At 31.2% G+C, this 21,996-nt stretch overlaps 2 protein-coding genes across 2 annotated transcripts in view; one reads left to right on the top strand and one right to left on the bottom strand.

Moving 5' to 3' along the window:
* Nucleotides 1-19,745, top strand: part of LOC108458099 (NAD-dependent protein deacylase SRT2) — a 28,375-nt gene extending 8,630 nt beyond the window's left edge. The window contains exon 12 of the mRNA XM_053026945.1: nucleotides 19,498-19,745. The gene's annotated coding sequence lies outside the window, so the exon portion shown is untranslated. The remainder of the gene's footprint in view (nucleotides 1-19,497) is intronic.
* LOC108460932 (lipase-like PAD4) lies at nucleotides 12,514-18,989 on the bottom strand. The gene is made up of 4 exons (XM_017760640.2): nucleotides 18,844-18,989; nucleotides 18,380-18,713; nucleotides 13,578-14,300; nucleotides 12,514-13,507 (listed from the first exon to the last, which is right to left on the bottom strand). The coding sequence occupies exons 1-4, from the start codon at nucleotides 18,861-18,863 to the stop codon at nucleotides 12,710-12,712; spliced, it is 1,875 nt and encodes a 624-aa protein (XP_017616129.1). The 5' UTR covers nucleotides 18,864-18,989; the 3' UTR covers nucleotides 12,514-12,709.
* Nucleotides 19,746-21,996: the final 2,251 nt, after the last annotated feature.

Genomic DNA, 21,996 nt, shown 5'->3' with positions numbered 1-21,996 from the left:
TTTTAGAGTGACTATGAGTGTAGTTTACCTTAAAATGTTTAATATTATAAAATAATAATAAAATTGATTCCTACTAGCGTAAAAATACTTCCCTTAACATCATCTGCTGTCATCCCACTTTTGTGCACCTTATGGCGCACATAGGTTTGTTCGACAAATATATCCATAACATTACCCGTTCTGTGGAAAAAAAAAGAGTTTGTCCTCAAGCTCGATAGTTGGATAAGAGTTGTAGCATTCTTGCACATCCTCCCAAGTTGCGTCAGTGTCTGCTAGACCAATCCATTGCACTAAAACCTCCTATTTGCCACGGTTGAGTCGAGCACGAGGAATTGTGGCAGGAGTTGGAAGAACTTCTCCATCCAATGTAGGAGGTAAGCTAGCCATGGTTGTTGGAGATTCTCCATGAAAAGGTTTGAGTAAGGAGACATGTAATACATCATGGATTTTAGAACCGGTTGGCAAGTCCAATTGATAAGCAACTATCTCAATCTTACTTAGTACTCGAAATGGCCCATAGAACTTAGAAGCAAGCTTATGTCGATGTTTACTTGGAATTGATTTTTTTCAATGTGGGTGCAAACATAACCCTACCTAAGAACCAAGAACACAATCAACATCACGATGTCCTTTATCATAATAAGTCTTCATACGATGTTGTGATTGTTGAATACGCGATCAAATTACCTACAAGGCCTCATCATAGTTAAATATGGCTTGGTCAACAATATCAACTTTCGAGGTACCTATTTCATAGGACAACAAGTGAGGCAACTCATGACCATAAACTACCTTGAAATAGGAAATACCTAATGACATATGAAATGGAGTGTTATAACAATACTTGGCTCATGGAATCCAATCCACCATCGTTTTGGTTAATGCCTCGCCAAACACCTCAAATACATCTCAATGGTTTGATTAATGACCTCATTTTGACCATCAGTTTGAGGAAGATAAGCTGAAAAGAAGGCTAAGTTGGTCCCTTGCATTTGGAAAAGCTATTTCCAAAACTTATTGGTAAACACCACATTTCAATTGCATACAATTGATTCTGATATCCTATGTAATCACTCAATTTGTGCAAAATATAAGTTTGTCACACTCGTTGTGTACAAATGTGTCATGGGTAAGAAATGTGCATATTTTGAGAATCAATCCATTACTCCCAATAAAATTGTCTTACCTCATGATTTGGGCAACCCCTTGATAAATCCTATGGAGACATTAGCCTATATTTTAGTCGGCAATTGTAATGGTTGTAACAAATCTACTGGGCTCAAATGCTCGACCTTATTATGTTGACACACCAAACAAGCTATCACATAATCACTAATTGCCAGTTTCATCCTTTTCTAATAGAAGTCCTTACACACCCATTGTAAAGTTTTCTATATGCCTTTGCGTGTCGCATCATGAAAACCCGATAAGACCAAAAAAACCAATAGAAGTTGGTAACAAATAAGCTTGGTCTTTAGAGAAAACCAACCCATCATGCATTGACCATGACTCACACACTTTTCCACTTCAATACACTCATGTAACTTTCGTAAGGTGGAGTTGTTTTGGATTTCTTGTCTAATTGCATCTAAGAGTGCTACTTGTGGTTAGCTGACTGTGTACGATATCCCCTCAACCTTTTTGCGATAGGATAATGCGTTGACTTCTTTGTTAAGGCTTCTTATTTTATATTCTACTTGAAAATCTAAATCAAGTAACTTATTTGTAACACCCCTTACCCGACTCGATCGCCGAGTCTAAGTCACTAGATGCTACGATCGTTGTCGAAGCAACTACGGGCAATCATATACTTTTCAACTAGTTAAACATGAATTCAAAATTAAAAAGTATTCACAACATGATACACAATCATTTCTGGGTCTCACACGAGCTTACAAAAACTCTTTTGCTAACCTGAGTATGAAGTAGGACCAAAGTGTAAAGTTTTTAAAACTTTCGAGTTGACGTCACAACCTCAAGCTTCCTCATCGTAGTGACATTATCATAGTGAGTCACGTTACAATGACATGTATACCCACGTCGCAACGTCACTTATTGCCAATCAAAATCGCGACGCCACAGACCTTTCGTCGCGATGTTGGTCTTGTTTTTGCAAAAATGCACATTTGGTACCTACTATAAGTAATTCCAAATCATACCAAACATGTTTTCATCCAATCTTTAGCAAAATAAGGCCAATTGACTAAACCAATATACAATTAACTCATGTATAAACTAATAAATCATCCATTCTATACCTTATTAACTAATTATTCACATTTAGCTATATACATGACCATTCCATCTATTCCTACCAAAATGCCTCCAATTTCCAACTCAACACAATCATCTTACTAATTGAAACTCACCAATTCAAGAGATTGACATGAACAAGTCAAAACATATACTAATTACACAACATACTTATCATAAACCTTATCATTCCTATAACATTATTTAGGTACTCAAATCAAATAGTCTAAATGATAGTTTAACATACCAAACCATTTAAAGGTAAATTCATCATTCATACATTAATAACTTAACCAAAATGTGTACTATCAATTATATACCAAAGGATACATCCAACATTAAACCTCACAACAAACACAGATGCCACTGTTTCAAAATAACCACAAGCATACTAAGACCTATATGTACATACCACATAGTTTAGACTTAAAATGAACATATAACTATCGTCTTTAGATAGTGCGTGTGCTTCTTTGCTAATCTGGCTCGACAGTTTCACAAGGTGGAAAATCTTTAAGGAAGGAAAACAACTAGAATAAGCATTCAGAATACTTAGTAAGCTCAAAAATGAAATTTAAACATACCTTGAACATTTAAGGCATAATTCACTAATCAAATTGGAATTCAACTTAACTATCATTTGGCACATTATGAATTAATTAAGCATATAACAACATCTCCAAAAAAGCATGTTAGTCACATTTTCGAATCATAAGTAATATCAAGACTTGAATAGAATCATGTAACCATCCACATATCAAACATCAATAATTACCATTCATTTTTAATTTATTATTAAGTTTCCATTCCAATCCATTGAATATCGCCCGATGGAACTATAGTAAAATGAACTTGGATACACGGGAATATAATGCTCATGCAAGTTAACAGTATATTCGGGTTACTCACACAAGCTCACATTTTAACAGAATTGCTCACACAAGCTGACATTATATTGAGGTTACCTGTCTGGGCTAAACCTTCGATACATATAGCTTGAAAATCTAAAACTCATGCTAGATCTCGTAATAACATGTATAATCCTTGATTAATCACGTGTGTAACCCTAATGACATGCCATACATATCCTAATCTTTTACTAAGCTCACTCAGGCATCATTTTTGTATAATTGTTAATACCAATTCCTGTATATAATTTCATTTCTCATTTTTGAGTCATATAATCAATCATAATCACATTTACATCCTGTATTAATTCCATGTAGTCGATATTTACATGAATTTACAATTTAGTCCATTTCAAAATATGTGTCAAATTCACTAATTCTACTCAACTCTAATATATAAGTACAAATTCAAGTATAATTCATAAATAAAATAGAATAGCGTGGTAGGTTTCATATGAACTTACTTGTTCAAAATACATAAAGTGGATATTTCAGGGACTAATCCGTAATTTTAGCTTTTCCCTGATCGACACCACTCCGATCTGATTCTTGATCTAAACAATTATTTATAACATTAATCAATACCAAATATCTCCATTTTATGCTATGATATGCATGAACCCATATAACTTGATTTTTTTTATATCCCTAAAATATTACACATTCAATTTAGTCTCTAAACTTAGAATAGTTATAGCTTTCAATTCCTAGCCTCGGATTAAAATCCAATTTCAAATACTCTCACTAGGAAACTTAAAATTTCTATTTCTAACATAAACTCATAACAATTTTTACATTTATTCAATTTAGTCTCTAATGTAACAAAGTTAACAATAAGCTAAATTAACTTTACAATCTAGTCCTTTTCATATTCTAAGCTTAAATCTATCAATTTTAAGCCTAGTTCTTCAAGAAATCAACCAATGAAAACTTTTAAAAACTTTAACAGTTTTACAATTGGTACATGGGCACCTCAAATTTATAAAAATTACAAGAAAGGGACTTCATTATAATACCTAAATAATGGCCGAAAGTTGGAAACCGTTAGAAGCTTTATTCTTTTCTTCACTTATGGTGGATAGTCATTTGATGATGAAGAAGAGAAAATTTTCTCTTTCATTCCACCATCCAAATATTTATACTTATATTAAGGTTTAGTTTAACTAATTAATTACCTAAATTTAATGTTAATCAAGCTTAGAAATTTTTAACCTTACCATCCACTACCACTTTTTAAAAACGGCTTATTTATCATTTAGAGCTTTGGTTAATTTCCATTTAAGTCCTCAATTCTTTTACCAATTAAAACTCTATAGCGATTAGAATTTTACAATTTAGTCCCTAAACCTTAAATAACTACTAACCCGGCAAAATTACTTAACCAACTTTAATTTACTATATAACATCCTCATAAATATTAATATTTAATAATTACAACATCGATTTACGAAAATGGGGTTCCGAAACCTTATTTTTTGATACCACTAAAAATTGGGTCATTACATTATTGACCCAATATTGTTGCAGTGATTTGTTCCAACAAGTACTTAAGGCTATAATGGTCAGTTCTGATCAAGAAGTGTCACCCCCATACATATGGCTGCCAATGTCGCACCACCTTAGCCAAATCAATCAACTCCCGCTCTGTAATTTTATATTATTATTGGTTATCTTACGAGAAGGAAATAGAATGTCCCTTTTGTTGTAAGATAGCCCCAACACTAACCAAAGCCTTTAAGGTTTTTTGAAAGTAGTCAAAGCTTCATCGGTCCATTGAAAGGAATTTCGTTTGAAAATATGAGTGAGAGGTGTTACAATTGTGCCATATCCCTAAATGAATTTGCGGTAATACTGTGCTAGCTCGAGAAAGCCTTGTAAAGCAGTTATGGATTGCGGTTAAGGCCAATTAACAATTGTTTGAACTTCGCTTGTGTCAACTGAAACACCTTCCATATAAACATGTCTTAGATATGCCACTTGGGATTCCTAGAAAAGCATTTAGATTTCTTTAAACAAAGATGGAGAGCTCTTTGTAATTCAAAAACAACTTGGATATAATACAATCAAGCCATGTTTGAATATAAATCAAAATATCATCAAAGAAGACGAGAACAAAGTGACGTAAGTGCTTACGAAATACCTTATTATAATAGCTTAAAATGTCAATGGGGGCATTAGTTTATTCGAATAGCATTAATAAAAACTCAAAGTGACCATGATGGCAGGGGCGAAGCCAGAACAATTGTTTAGGTCGAGGCCAAATGATATTTTAATTTTTTATAGTCTATATATTTATAATTTTTAAAGGATTAAATCGAATTTTTATAATTTTAGAGAGGGCCAAAATGTAATTTTCCCTTTATTAATTTAAAATTTTAAAAAAAAATTTAGAGGGCCTAAATGGCAATTTTTCATTTGGAGGGGCGGAGCCCATGCTAGCCCTTCTAGAATCGCTATGCATGATGGGTGCAAAATGTTGTTTCTCAATGCCATTGGGTTCCATGTGAATTTGATGATTACCTGATCATCAATCTAATTTGGTGAAGTATTTTGCCCCATGTAACTCATCTACCACTGGTGGCGAAAATTTATCTTTTATTGTTTTAGGATTGAGCTCACGATAATCAACATAAAACCTTCATGTTTTGCCATGCTTTCGAACTAATAAAATCGAGGAAGAGAAAGGCGAGTTGCTAGGTCAAATTATGCCTTGTTTCAACATCTGTTCACACTGTCGTTCTACCTTGTCTTTCTGCAAGTGTGGATACCTATATGGTTGAACCATCATGGGTTGGGCTCCAACCGATAAAGAAATTTAATACTCATAATTATGGATAAATGGTAGTCCTGTTGGCTCTAAGAACAGGTTATCAAATTCTTTCAAAAATTTATCCAACTATTGATCTGAATCTGTAGTCTCCTCTACGAAATGGATCTGAACTTCATATGATTTTTTATCACCTTGTAGTGTAACACCTCACACCTGATACATTCACCGGATCCGAATGAGTGATGTCATATTACGTTGCCAAAGCACCTCAAGTTAACTAATTACATAACATTCAATGTATAATTACAAGTCATATCAATTTATTTTTCCATTATAATCACGCATATGCATTCATAATGTGTATCAATTTAATGTTAACCAAGTTATGGAGTTATATTATTAAATCAATTTAAGAGTTAGAACACAAATCAAAACGCAATTGTCTAGTTTTAACTATATGTCTTTAGACATGATCTCTATGTCTTGAGATAGGACACTTTATATGTTTGGAAATTTTGTTTCGATGATAGTATGTCTCGAGACATTAGAATCCATGTCTCAAGACAAGGTTCCTCATGTCTCAAGACTTGGTCTCAAGATCAATCTCCTCTATTTTCTTATCTTAGTTTCGATGTTTGAATGTCTCGAGACAGGAAACATGGTAAAACAAACTTAGCTTCAATTTATCTTTGCCTTAAGACAAAGGCCAACTCTATCGAGACTTAAAAGGAATTGTCTCGAGACTAAGTGTGACAAGTCTCAAGATACTAAGCATTTAGTTGAATATTAAGGTAAATTTTGTTCTAATGGTCTTGAGGCTCAATGGTAAAATGACCATAAAAGCACATTTTCAAGTATCCAAACCATACCAATTTGTACCTTACGCATACCTAAACTTTACATCAATGTGAGACCATCAATTCAACACACGTAAACAGAATCAAACATCATCACGATCAATGCATCAATATTCAACCAACTAATTCACATAATCAAACTCATATAAACTAGCATAACTATCTACTAATCAAAGGATAAATTTCAACTTTATAACTTTATAGGTCAAGTACTAAATATACCAAAATATTAACTTAAGCAACAAGCCCAAAACAACCTATGTACATGTTATATAACCAAAACACATATATACATACAAAATATGTGACAAGTTGATTTTCAAGTTGAGCTGTTTAGTTAGATGTTTGACTACTTTTAATGTACGTCAACTCTCATCTGAGACTTGCGCACAAAAACAAACATAACTGTACACTGAGTATTGAATACTCAGTGGTGTTAATGAAATTCAAATTCAATACAATAAGATTAAATTGAAGCAAATACACAATTTCAATATTAACTTTATTACTTTACTCTTTTCTCACTCATTACAAAATCATTAATCACATAATCCCCAAATTTTCTCATTCAATACTTATTTCAATATTTCTCAAGATTGTATCATATTATATTCAATATTTCAACATGTCATTCACTGCCATTTTCGATACTTACTATTTTCGGCCTCTATTAATTGACGGCATATATTGGAATAGATACTCAAATCTACATAATGAGTAAGTCCATGATCCTCTGGGAATTGGGACTATTCAATCTGAATGTTGATATATGTCCACGACCCTCTGGGAATTGAGGTTGCTCACGACCCTCTAGGAATTAGAGCTAATACATGATTGATATCAGTGACCTTATGGCATGCCTACTATACCCGGACTACATCTAATATTGTTTAACGAGGCATGATCGTCATTATTATCAATATAACACATACTAACATGGTATCAAATTCCATTATTTATATAAATTTATATAGCACAATTTAACCATTCATAAATTGATTGGGCAATCACAATATCAATAAATCATCTCATAGTTTTTGGGGAAAGATCTGGTTACCTCAGCATTTATTTCATGTTCGTCTATAAGGACTAGTTGATCTACGAATGGATTATTGAAAATGAATTTTAGAAGCACAAACCATAATATCTATTCAATGCTCACATTTTTCTTTCTTTTCACTTTTGACATCCAACGTTGTCTTTGGTTTATTCTCTTAATTGAAGGACGGCAATGGAAGAAACTCAAAGCTATTTTCTTTCATTCCCATGCATGTATGATAATGGAGAAGATGATAGAATGTTCCTTTAACAGAGTCTCTCCTACTAATTATATATAAGTAATTAACACTTCATTAACTTAATTAACCCATTAGATAAATAATTAAGCATGTTTAGTTGTTACTTTAGTGGAAAATGATGACATGATGAATTATTAACATTAACATAAATTTAAAATGGTTTAAGTACTCCCTAATCCTTATTATAATTACGTGTTAAAGTCCTTTAATGTCTTGTAATCAATTTCTTCCATTAACCTTGTTTTTTAATCAAGTCCTGTACTATTTATAAAATAACTTAATTTATTTAATTATTATTTGGTTCTATTTATTAATTCACATTTGACTTGCTAATTTCTCGGTTTGAAATATTTAATAGCTTGATTCAAAGAATTCAACCTTGAATCGAGTTTTTTTGATACCAACGAAAATCGAGTCATTACATGTAGTGTGACTATTTCTCCCCCAATCAGAATTTCATAGTGAAAGCCACAAAATCTCACACTACTAGCCCCAAAGGCTGCAACCACTTTATTCCTAGTCCAACATCGAAACCATCCAAAGGAATAATAAAGAAATTAGTCTCAAAAGAATTGTTGTCAACTATAAATGTTACCTCTAGGAAAATTCCTGAACGTACGGATGACCTTTTCTTCATTGGCCATTGCTACTCGCAACCCTGATTGAGCTTGGATTGGCAGCCCCAAGCATTTGGCCACAATGACACTAGTAAAGTTATAAGTACTCCCGGAATCGACTAATCCCAAAATGAGATGATATTTTAATATGGCTTGTAATTGCATAGTCTTGAGGATTTTGTGTTTCAGTGATCGCATGCAGCGAGATTTTTGGTTCCTTGTCTTCTTCTGGATTCAGATTAGGGTCGCCTTGGTTTTCTACTTCTAACCAAAATAGCCTTTTACAATGATATCCCATCCCATAGGGTTCATCACAATTATAACAACGACTTTTTACCTTTCTATCATCTTTGTGCGATTCAATATTTTAAAAATTGGTAGGTTTGCTTTACTGTCACCGGGCTTATTTGCTAATGCAACGGTACCCTTTAGAGTTAACCTTTCTAGTAGTTGTAGTTGATACTATTCTCGAATTGGGTCCCCAATTTTGCCAAGGAGTCCTTCGTAGGCCTGTTGCTCGAGTTAGTTGATATTTTATTTCAAAGGTTCATGTCAGATTCGTCGCTTGAACTAAGTTTTCAGGTTTCTGCATCTCTACATCTATTTGGGTTGAATCTAACAACCTTGTAGTAAACAAATTAATTTGTTAGTCTGGTCTAATGAAATCTACTTAGGCGTATAGTTTTTGAAATCAGCAAAGATAATCTTCCATCCAATCCTGTTTTATTCAACTTTGCTAATTCCCAAAGGATTTTCATGCAGCGGTGGTCCAATCCGTAGAGTACAATATAATTTGAATGCCTTCCGTGAAAGATTAGTTTATTCTTGCTCTATTTGATAATACCACGACTGTGCCCTTCCTATCAAGTGAAAAGAAGCTAGACTTTGTCTATTTCAACTGTCCTCTAGTTCGCAAATAAGTTCTCGCATTGGTACAACCAAATTAGAGGGCCTTTTGTCCCATCGAAAGTCGAAAAATCTGACTTCGTGTATCGTGGAATCACATCGAATCCATTCATTGTCTCTAATTGAATTTCCTATTTTTCTAGTCGACTCTCGTTTTTGTCAGCACTGTTGTTACTGCTGTCAACCCCTTTTCCCTATCAAAGTTTCGATTAGAAACAATTAATTCCCTCATCTGCAACATGAACTGGCCGATCATCAACTCTATTCCTGCTTTAAATGATTCCAACTCCTCTCTCATAACAGAACCGCTATTGTTTCTAACTCTGAAGTCAAGTTTTTACAGCCCTGACTGATGGATCCTGTCACCGAACGATTCACATGCAATTCGTCTGTTATTTTATCATTTACTGATAAGGGTAACCCATTGAGTGGGATTAGGGTCAATTTCAGAGAAAATTTTGGAATTTAGCCTTTTTCAAATTGCCCAGAGATTGTTGTTGCATTAGTATAAATTCATAGGCCATAATCTTGTAGTGCATCCAAATTGGCAAACCAATTTGATAAGCTAGTATGGATATCATAGCCTTCAAGGTTTTCAATCCTCATTGTTAAGCAACTGCTAAATTGGTTTGTTAATTTATTCCAATAATTCGGATGCAAATTTCATTTGCTCCAATAAAAACTAGAATCAATAAGATTTTAAACCATATATGGCTCAACTTCTAATTCAATTTCTACAATTTTTTGGTAAATTTTTAAAGTCAAACTACTACTACTGTCTAAAATTATTTTAGTACAAAATGTTGATAACCAAATTATTCAAGTGACATATTAAATACATTCGCACAATAATTACATATTTCATATATATTTGTATAATAAGTCTCATGTTTATTGCACTATTTTCATATTAACAACTTAAATTTATTGTTTTTCTTAACATTTTAACATAAAAAAGGAAGTAAGAGGATCTAAGGGTACTTACCACAACATTTATTCGAGCCTCCATAAGTTCTAATTCATCATCAATCAAGCTTGGAAACCCCATTTTCATCATTAACATTTTTCCATACAATAAAAAAAAATATAAAAAAAATATCAACAACAAATCTTTCCAAGTTATCTCATCACCATTAAATTCAAATATCATGTTAAGTGAGTTAGGAACACACCAAAACCTATGGAATTGGAATTGAGCTTAGAAGGTTGTTTCCAATGATGATTTTTACATGATGATTTTTACAAAATCTTAAGGTGAGGTGTCAAAATTTGGAGAGAAAATGGACAAATGAGTGAGGAAATGAAGGAGAGAAAAATGGTAACAAAGGTTGTTGGTGGTGGCTAGAAAAGAAGGGAAAATAAGGCTGAAGGGGGTTCTCATCCCCTTCAAAAATATCAACAAATGAGCTTTAGACTTATGTTTAACAACTTAAATCTAAACTTTTCCATATGAAGCTCATTTTTTTTAGTCCGAAGCCCCAATGGTCGAAAATAATTTTGGATATCAAATACCATAATTAAATATCATTTTTATCATGAAAGTCTTGAGAAATGACTAAAATATCTTTTTATAGCAAAATTATTATTTTACACTTTTTTTTACTCTTTGCATGATTTCTTCTCAATAATAGAAATTGTAAATCCCAAACCTCATAATTCTCTAGTGAACTTTAATATGAATCTATGGATGATAATTGCATCTTTGCTCTTTTCTTAGTAAAATTGGAAATTTATAATTGAGTCCTTGAGCTTTTTGATATTTTCAATTTGTTCTTAGAAGTGATTTTCACCTTACTAATTCATATACCAATTTATCCTTATGTCAAATAGGAAATAAAAACTCTTATTTTTCTTTTTGGCTAACTTTGCATTTTAGTCTTTAAACTTTTCAAAATTTGTGATTTAGTTCTTTTATCACATTTCCTCTTCTAAATTTCTTTTCATTAAATCTCATCTCAATTATCAACTTTGATTCCATAAGATTCTTTTATCCAACTTTTCTTTTTCAAATTTTCTCACCATGTCCAACTTTGATTTCATAAGATTCATTTATTTGTTATCGGAATAGTGCCATGCATCCAGCCAAAAATTTTGAGATGTTACACTCACCGCTAATCTAGAGTGTTCTCCTTGATAAGCACTCTTAACAGAGAACTGTCTTCGGAAATCAAATTTCCACACAAAATTATCTTAGCCTGGAAAAACCAAGAAGCCGTGCGATCATAGCTCCTGAAGCCATCCTTCTCCAAGTTGTTCCGGTATAATTAGTTCAGTGTGCAAGATTTCAGGTATGGATCCATGAACCGATGGAAATGTAATTCATGATGAACGTGATGCAGATCATTATATAGAACAAAGGCATTAAGTGGATGCCCGAAAGCAGGATAAAACATAAAGAAGCATTGATGAGCGGACAAATTTGAGCAATGTGTATCTACCAGACTCTTTGATTTCCAAGCCACTAGTTTAGATTGCATCTTTTCAATCATTGATTGTTGGACAAACATCCAATTTGAATACTTAAGTACATGGTTTGTCAACTCTCTTTACTCCCAATATACTTAACATTCATCTTTTCTTATTGCTTTGTCCTAACTTGAGCATTAAAGATTTAAAGCTCATATTTGTTATTTTTAGAGGACATTTTGGCCATTCATTTTTTGTTTTGAGGAGTGAATCAGATACAAAAGCCTGTCTTGGTTGTCTAAATTTTTTTTTTTTTTTGGAATATAAAAATTTATTTCTGATAGATGCCCAAATAAGAGCACCATTGTAATTCTTTTTTTAAATAAAGAATAAGAGTAAAGGTTGTTGGAGGATTAAATCTAAATATGATGTTAATCAAAGACATCACCATAACTCTTTGCGACTCTTTCGTATCTGTCATGTTTTGATCCATCATCATTATCTTCATAATCAACATCTTATATTGAATTGAAAATGAAAATCAGATTCATGAACCCAAAATCATTAACCAAAGCTACACATCAAACCGTCATCCTACATATATATATATATATATATTACAAATTAAACCTAGGAATAACAGCATATTAATGATGATCTTTGTTGCTATATAAATAAGAACTAAGAAAGCAGACTAAGGAACCACCTTCCCATCCACAAAACCTGGAAACAAAGGAGTGATTTGCTGAACCTGCGATTTCATTTCTTTCCATTCTTCCATCCATCGACTAAAGCTCGAGTTTTTCGCCAACACGTCTTTGGACACCTCTTTATTGTTGATCAACTGTCTCGCATATGCTTCAAAGTTGTCGATCTTGTGCCACAACTGCTGTCGTTTCGTTGCATCCCTCTCACTTCTCACATTATCTAGCCATTCTTTTGCTTCTTCTACCCTGGCCCAGAAGCATGAATCTTGTGTCAAGCTGGCAAATTTGCTCCTCTTGTTTTCTTCCTCTGGAACACTTCTCTCCCTCCACCACTTGTCGAAAACTTCATACCTCCTTTCCCTTCCGTGCTCAATGTAGTGCCCACGCTCGCGGTGCATACCAGTTCGGTAATAATCCGCGATGTCCAATGGTTCGACAAGGAGCTTATAGAAGTGAGAAGCATTCACCCATTTTCCCCTTCTGTCAAAGTCATGAGGTAGCTTGTTGTTTTCAAGCATGTGGATAACGCTGTTCCAGAACTGAGCAAGTCTATGGCGGTTAATGTTGACTCTACCCTCTCTTCTTGAGGCCCCCGTAAGCTTGAATGAGTCATAGTAACCCATTTGATCATCGGCCTCATCACAGCATGCTTTATACCACTCTATTTCAGCTCGATATGGCACTATCTTGGACAATTTTATTGCCAGGTTTGCAGCATTCAGGTTTGGCTTATCACTGTGTTGAGCCATTTGCAGGCACTCCTTTGCCATAACCACAACTGGTTCCTGTGAGTTGATTTAGTTAAAGACGGAAAGAAAATCTGTAAATCAACATTGTTACAGAAAAAAAGAGTACCTTGTCGGTTAGGTCTGATGATTGCAATGCCAAGGCGACACCAGCTTCATAGCTAGAATCAGGTATCCCCTCTTCAAAGTTTCTAGCCTGCAAAAACTGTCTAGAAACTTTGGCAACATAATCTCCATACTTGAGATGATCCTCAATGCTTTGGTTCGGTGAGCCAGTGGCCATCATCAAATGCAACATCTTCATAACTGATGCAACATTCTCTACACAAATGGCACCCTCTTGGCAGCAGAAAACATAGCTCCCGAAAGGCCAAAACAGGCTCTCTGATGGATCGTCAGCTTGGGTTAACAATTCCAAGTCCTTTAAAACACTAATAAAAAGTATACGTTTTAGATCACTGGGTACTTGAGAAGAAAGGCCTGCAACAGGGAGGTGAGGAGAAGCCATGCAGCAGTGCCAGAACTGCAGCAGGGCTTGTATATGAGGAATGAGGTTTACAATCTCAGCTAAAAGTAGCCTTGGCATGATATCATGCTTGGAAACAACATGGCAAAAGTTTTCACCCCATCTTTGGCGTCGAATCGACCGATGGAGGGCTTCATTGCCGAGCAATGGAGAACCGAATGTGATGCATAGGACGGACATTGGAGGATATACTGACAAAGAGAGCAGATGACAGAGGAGAAACAGAGCAGAAAGAGAGGCTGTCGTTCCTCCTATGCAGTGACCTGATATCACTATTGACTTCACTTTTCCCATTAAATCCGCGATCTGCATCAACATATCTATTTAATTAGTTTTATTACTTAAGACATCTTCCAATGCGCACCTACCTTAATTAATTTGTTTCCAGGTTAGAACAAAAATAAATTCATTTCTTATTTTTAAAAGTAACTTCATTTCATGAGTTCAATCCAAACTTCTTGAGATAATCTGAATTATTCAAACTTTAATTAAGTATAATTTTATGGTTTCTCAAAATAAGTATTAATCGATTTAAAACAATACATGTCAAGCAAGTACAAAGATTGATGGCAGAGTTGCATTAATAGGAACTAGGGAAGGTAATACTCGAATCACTTGAAGGATGAGACGATTTTTTTTGTTTGTTTGTTTGAAAGGAGCGTAGGAAACAGTTATGATATTTTGAAATTAATATATCTATATATTTAACTTTTAAAATGATAAAGGCAAATAATTATACATTATACAATAAACCTTAAAATATTTAGATTGAGATATAGATAAATATGTACATTAAAATAATTAGAAATAACTAATAAATATCAAAATATAAAATAGTGAAGAATCTGACAACACTTGTGGCATCCATCTCTCCTAAATATGTTGAAGTTAAAAGGTGGTATGGAAAGGTACTTCTTTTGTATAAAGTTAAACCCCATTGACGGGTTACTTATCATCTTACAGCCAACCCCCATAAAAAGGAGAAAAAGATGCACCCCAATGAAAGCAAGTTTGGTTGGTTTAAGATTGGAGTTGACCCCAACAAACATTTAGCCGACATCAAGTGGGAATGGAATCTTGTTTTTAAGATAATGTAATGTGAGTGAAGTTCGGGGTGACTCACTCCCTGCCAGCCTCACTTGTCATGATTGACTTGGTCTACAAATTGATTTAACGTGGCCTTGAATAGTTGGTCTTTTTAAGTACCACAAAAAGCATGTGGCCATTTTAAGGTCCAATTATTGACAGTTATATCTTACAAAGGGAATTATTGTGGGCTGAAATTATGTGATTGAGTTACTTTTGATTTTTTTCTTCCTTTTGGGATGAATTAGTGGCAATATCCCCATGCCTCCTACACTCTATCCTACTTGGGGTGCTTTGCCTCAGCTCAGGCCTGAGGCGATACTCAGCAGGCATCAAATTTTTTAAGAATTATTATTAAATTTTTAAAAATTTTAAAAATTTTAATTAAACTCTTCAATTTTATTTTTGTGTTTTGTAAATTCTCATAAAATTTTTGAAACAAAGTTTTAAAATTCTCATTAAAACCCTCAAAGTGTTTAAAATATTTAATTAGACCTCTCTACCATTATATAAATGAAAAAAATGAAAACCAAAAAGAAAATCGGAATACATATATTTATAAATAAAAGGATAATAATCCATCCTCTTTAGAATAATTTCATTTGTATGTTAATCTATAAAATTTATGTTTGTTAAAATTTTGGATGTTATAAAGATGTAACATGTGAATTTTAGATTATATTATATTTTTAATTTTTAAATTAACAAATTATGATATATTAATAATATTATTATTTATTGATATTTAGTTCATATCTTTAATAAAATTTATAAATGCAATTATATTTATTAAAGATTATTTTCATTTAATAAAATATGATTAATATATTTTTATAAAAAATTAATCATTTTATTAAAACAATCTTAATTATTTTATTTTATTTTACAACTAATTTGACTAAAACTTGAGGAAAAATTTGTTATAACAGAATTAATTTAGTAAAAAATGTACTTCTTGCTCTATGATTGTCGTCATAGATGGAAAGTTGCTATAAAATGTAAGAGTAAAACATAAAAATTGATTATACATCAAACTTGAATGTTATAATAAAATGTTGTTATAGAGTAAAACTATTAAAGAGAGTAATTTTTTTAAAAGATTAAAAATTAAAATTCTTAAAATAAATAAATTTGAATATCCACATCCCAAGTCTCAACTACTAATCAAACCCACAAGATATACATAAAGGTGGATGCAAATTTTCCCCCAATTTTTGCCCAATTATGATGACTAATGTCTATAAGATACGGCACCATTTGTTTGCACATGTTGTACTTTTCTCATAATTTTCTTTTTGGGGTTTTCTATACATTATCAAATAAAAAAATAGCTGCCTTTTGGGAATATTTCTCTTTCACAATTTAGAGTTGTAATATAAAAATCAATATGATATTTTAGATATTGGTACAGTTATTAAATTTGAAAAAGTATAATTAGATTAAATTGTAGTTAAGGATTATTCACCCAAAGCTTTTGGTATTTTATACATGGAAAGTTTTAACAAATGTTTTGGAGGGAGACAAACAGGAGTGCATCATGTTGATGATGATAATTAAAGTTGTATCACATTCCATTAACTTCAATTCTAAACAAATGCAACAATTATACTTCCATTGATTCTTTTATTGAGTGTCCAATTATGAAGTTTCCCACTATATGCAGTACTTACTTATTCCCACTACCCAAAAATGCCCTATTATCTGAACCAGGTCACTTATTCTATCTTTCATTTCAGCTTTAGATTAAGGCTTGGGCTTTTAGTTAATTTAATATCACAAACCAAGTCTATATAAGCTTCTTAATTTCCATATAAATCAATTACAATTAGTCAGTACTAGTTTAGGCAAATTCTAATTCTTCATTTGTTCTTATCTGGGATGGGTTTCAACTTTCAATTTACCATTACACCAATAATCTAGGGATTTTGTTAGGCTAAAGTTTCCATCATAAATGAAGCCCCCATAATAAATCATTTCACATAAAGAGAGTCAAATAAATATGTCAAACACTTGCCTAATCTTAATTATTCACAAACACTCGTTGATTATACTCATGCACAACGAGAAAGGATTGTATGAAACAGCGACGCCACGTTATCTATATCCCTTTCCAATAGTTTTATGCCACATCAATATTTTTATCTTGAATTTCAGGATTTTATCTTGAATTTTAGTATTTTAATTTAGATTTGATTTTTTTTTCAAGATAAAATCCTGAAATTCAGGATAAGGGTACTGATGTGGCATAAAACTATTGGAAAGGGATACAGATGACGTGGCGTCACTGTTTCATACAATCCTTTTCCCATGCACAACACTCATTTTCCTTAAGTCCCAAGTTGTTTAACCTATGAAACTCTACTATTTTCCTGTCTTTACTTTTATTTTTAAAATATTAATTTTTCTATTTTTTTGAATAATTTCATTATAGGTTTTGATCATATCTATTCTTTTTAATACAATATCTAGAACTACCCATAACCCGTCCCCAACCCATAAATAGAAGAATAATGTGCTTCAATGCACTTGAGCTCATGTCCTGCATTAACAACAATATCCATGCCAATCGAGCTAAGAGTTAATCGGTTAGTCCTTCCATATTTTAAAATTTCAAAATTGAGTTCAATTGCTGTTATTATTATTATTATTATTATTATTATTATTATTATTATTTTGTTAAACTGAAAATAAGTTGATAGCTAAGTAATAAAAATAAGTTGTAGTAAATTAAAATTTAACAATATTAACAATTAGATTTATATTTTAATCTTAAAAGCAGAGGGACTATATCCCTTAAAATAGAAGTAGGATTAAATTCCTTGAAAAAAAAAAACTAAATTTTAAATGTATGAAAAAGTAGAAGGACCTGAAGCATATTTTATCCTCCTTGTGTAACTTCTTTCCCTCATTCTTCAATCAATTTATGGAGTTTCCCGGCGCTTAAGTAATGCTTATAAGCCCATTACTTAGCGCCCAATAACCCATTTTACCTGTAATTCATACTTGCCCAAACAATATCTAAATTAATCCCAAAATCTCATATCGATTTTCTAGCTGGGTTTTTTTCAATTAGAGGTTAATTTATTAATTATCGATTTGGTTTTGATTTCTTCAATACATTTCATGAAACTAAAACATGATCAACACTATAATCGATGAGGTTTATAAGTCTAAAATTCTATAATTTTTTTCAACTTTAGATCACTCTGAGTAAAATGAATTAGATCTTCAAGCATAAACAAAGGAAACAGAAATGAATTAAATCTATAAACCGTAACTGTAGCAAAAGGAAAGCTAACCTGGATTTGCAAGCTTGGGAACATTGAGAAGAAAAGCTTTAACATCCCATGATGCACCATGGGCTCCTCTGCTTCGCTATGTCGATAAAGCGGAGCAAAAACGCCACCGTCTTCCTTACTCAAAGCCACCAGATTTCTACATTTCTGGTCAGACCCAGAAGTCATTTGCCGGCCGGAAAACGCAATATAAGCCACGCTTCCAATCCGTTCCACCAGGTAAGCCCCTGGGAAGCTTATGTTTGCTATATTGCACACCCTCCATGCTTCCTCCAACAATGGCGTCGACGCAAGAAATGTCGCCAGCGTCTCGCTCATTTCGAAATTGTTTTGGCCGCTTTGATCCCAATTAATTTCCACAAGGAACCCATGTTAGGATTTCGGAATAAAGAATTTTCAAGTCAAAATTTGGAATTTGTAGTTGAAAATTAAAAAAAAAAAAAAAAAAGTGGGCTGAGTTAACTTACCATGAAGCTTCGGTTTCCATACTATGGAAAGTTGTTGCTCTTTCTTCGATTTCTTTTTGGTTGTTTTCTTGCTGCTTAGTGGTAGCGTGATGCTGGTGACAGACTCCTTTATTAGTGAGAAAAGAACAAGGTCTAATTTCAAATTTCATCTCTCTACTTTACAAAAATTAAAAATTTAGTCATTTTACTTTACTTTATCATAAATTAGTCCCAATTATCAACAAACATTGGTAATTTGCTATATAAAAATTGGTTTGAACCATTGGTTTTTGTTAATTCCATGTAGATTAACACTATTATCTAGTTAACTTAATTTCTCAATTTTCATAAATTACAAGAATCGAATTCTGAAAAATTAAGATATAAAGGATGGAACTCACAATTAGACAGATATATAAATATTGAAAACATAGTCTGAACGATCAAAGTAAGTGGGTGATTTTAATTACTACTTTATTAATAAAAAAGGAAAAAAAAAAAGAAATGATGATGGGTGGGGTTTGAAGATTGAAAAATGAAAAGAGTTTACTTTGGTAAATGGGGGATGGTGAGTCAAAATTCAAACTAATTGGGTGACCAATGCAGACACTGAATTTTTTATGGATTATGATAAATTATTTATGGCAATAAATAGAGTTTGTATATTTATTACAGAGAGAAGAGGAGAACAAGTCGAACTTGTAATGCCGCGTTGGCGAAAGAGATGGAATGGATATATTTTTGTAAGATGAAGAGCATCCCATTTGAGAAGATGTGTGGGTCAACTCTTTGTTTTTTTGTTTTTTTGTTTTAATTTCTATTGGAGTGAGATGTTCGCTTATTACATACCCAACATGAGAGTCGAATCCTCAACTATTAGTTAAAATAAAAAATACTATTACTATATCACCTAATTCCCTTAATTGGTCAACTCTTGATTTTTGTTTTACTTTTTCATATTACTATTATTATTTATTATAGTTTAATCAACATTAATGATGTTGTATTTTCTTTACTAATCCCAAAATAAATATATTTTTTAATTTTTTATAAAATTTATAATAAAAAATAATTTAAACCCCAAATAGACATATACATTATAAAACTTGAACTTAAAATATCAAAACTCTCGACACCTTATCTCAAGTGCACTATAATCAAGTAATAAAGGGCTTGGGTTTTACAAATATTAGAAATCCTATTATACGCATATACGTAGAAACCGTGAATCTAAAACACAAATACATGTTTAAAAATAAAATACAATAAATATTGAAACTAATTAATCATAATAACACATGAAATATGTATGATATTAAAATAAAAATAAATTAAATTATGGGTAAAACAAAATTTAAACACATAAATATATTATATTAACAATACTAAATGCACTACAATTGTTTAACATGGTGTTGTCTTCAATTCTAAATTAATATCGAGTTGATTTTAGACATCAACTCAATTAACAACATTATTTTCTAATTTTTATTTTTATTTATTTTTGCTTTGAAAGTAAATATTTTAACTAATTTAGAATTAAAAGTAACAATTCCATTATAAATAAAGGCAAAATGTTTTCTAATAAAATTACTAATAATTTACAAACTTATTTTTAATAAATATGAATTTCTTAAAAATTAAATATGCTCGTAAAAATTGAGTTCTACTGATTGACACATAGTGACTTTTTTCTTAAAATTTAAAATTTTATATTTAAAACTATTTAATGTTTTAAACTCAATTTATTTTAAATATGCTCGACTCCATTATATTAATAGTCTATATTTTCATAATTTTTAAATAATTAAATCAAATTTTATCATTCTTAAGAGTGTTAAAAGTACAATTTTACCTTTATTAATTTAAAATTTTAAAAATTTCAAAACTCTAAATAAAAAATTTTAATTTTAAGGGCCGGGCCCTAGTTTTGCCATGCAAGCCATTTTAAATATATTATTTAAAAATAAAGCCTAATATATAAAAGTAAATTTAATAAAATTTAAAAATATTAAATTTCTCAAATATACTAGATATATCTCTTAAAAATTAATCGGAGAATAAATATAATATATATATATATATATATATATATATATATATCACTTAAACTAGTTTTAAGATTAAAATCCAAAGTTTTAAAATAAAATAAAATAAACCTTAAAACACCACGTGTCAAGCACTGAAACTCGACATTTGTCTAGCATTATAATTCAATTTCAAATGTAATATATATTTTTGAGATATGAATATAATAGCTTTTAAACATATGTTTTATAAATTTAATTAATTAAATATTTTAAGAAATTAATATTGTTTTATTAGCAACTTTGTTAATTATTAGTAATTTTATTATAAAGTGTTTTTTTATGAAATTGTTATTTTTCTTTTAAATTATACCAAATCTTTACTTACAAAGCAAAAAAAAGCTAAAATTTAAGTTGCAATATTTTTATATAATGATAAATTTAATTTTTAATGTTTATATTTTCTGTTAATTGGCCCTTATTCTCTCTCTTTCTTTTTTTAATTAAATTTATTCGTTAACCTTTTAAAAGAACTAAATTTAACCATCAACATTTAAAAAGAGTTTAATTTAATCATTAACTTTTTAAAAGAGTTGAATTGTTTTTAATTGAAATATTGACTAAAACATTAACTTTTTAAATATGACAATCGACGAGAACTTGATGCTATTTTTTGAATTTCGATAAATTTTTATAATTTTTAATTATTTATTGACGTGACATTTAAGACAATGAATATCATATCAAGATGAAGTACATGTAAATTGTCATTAGGATTGTCATCTCAACATTATTAAAAATTTATTTTTAGTTAGTATTTTAGTAAAAAAATGATTTGACTTTTTTAATGATTAATGGTCAAATTTAATTTAAAAAATAATAATGGCTAAATTGACAAAAAGATATAAATGTTGAGGAATAAATTTTTATGTAAATTTTTAGGATAAACTATAGAATTAGTCACCAACTATTAGTGTGTTTCTATTTTTGTCACTCAATTATGAAAATTTTTAATCTAGTCACTAATGTTTTAGATCATTTCTATTTTGGTCAGTCACGTTTTAGATTTTTTCTATTCTGGTTAGAGGTGAGCAAAATTTAATTCGACTCGAAAAAAATTAAAAAAATATTTTAATTTTGAGTTAAA

Source organism: Gossypium arboreum, chromosome 4, assembly GCF_025698485.1.
Source record: "Gossypium arboreum isolate Shixiya-1 chromosome 4, ASM2569848v2, whole genome shotgun sequence".
In the NCBI taxonomy this organism is placed as follows: domain Eukaryota; kingdom Viridiplantae; phylum Streptophyta; class Magnoliopsida; order Malvales; family Malvaceae; genus Gossypium; species Gossypium arboreum.
The sequence above is the reverse complement of the archived record's forward strand: the minus strand, read 5'-3'. Positions and strand labels throughout refer to the sequence as shown.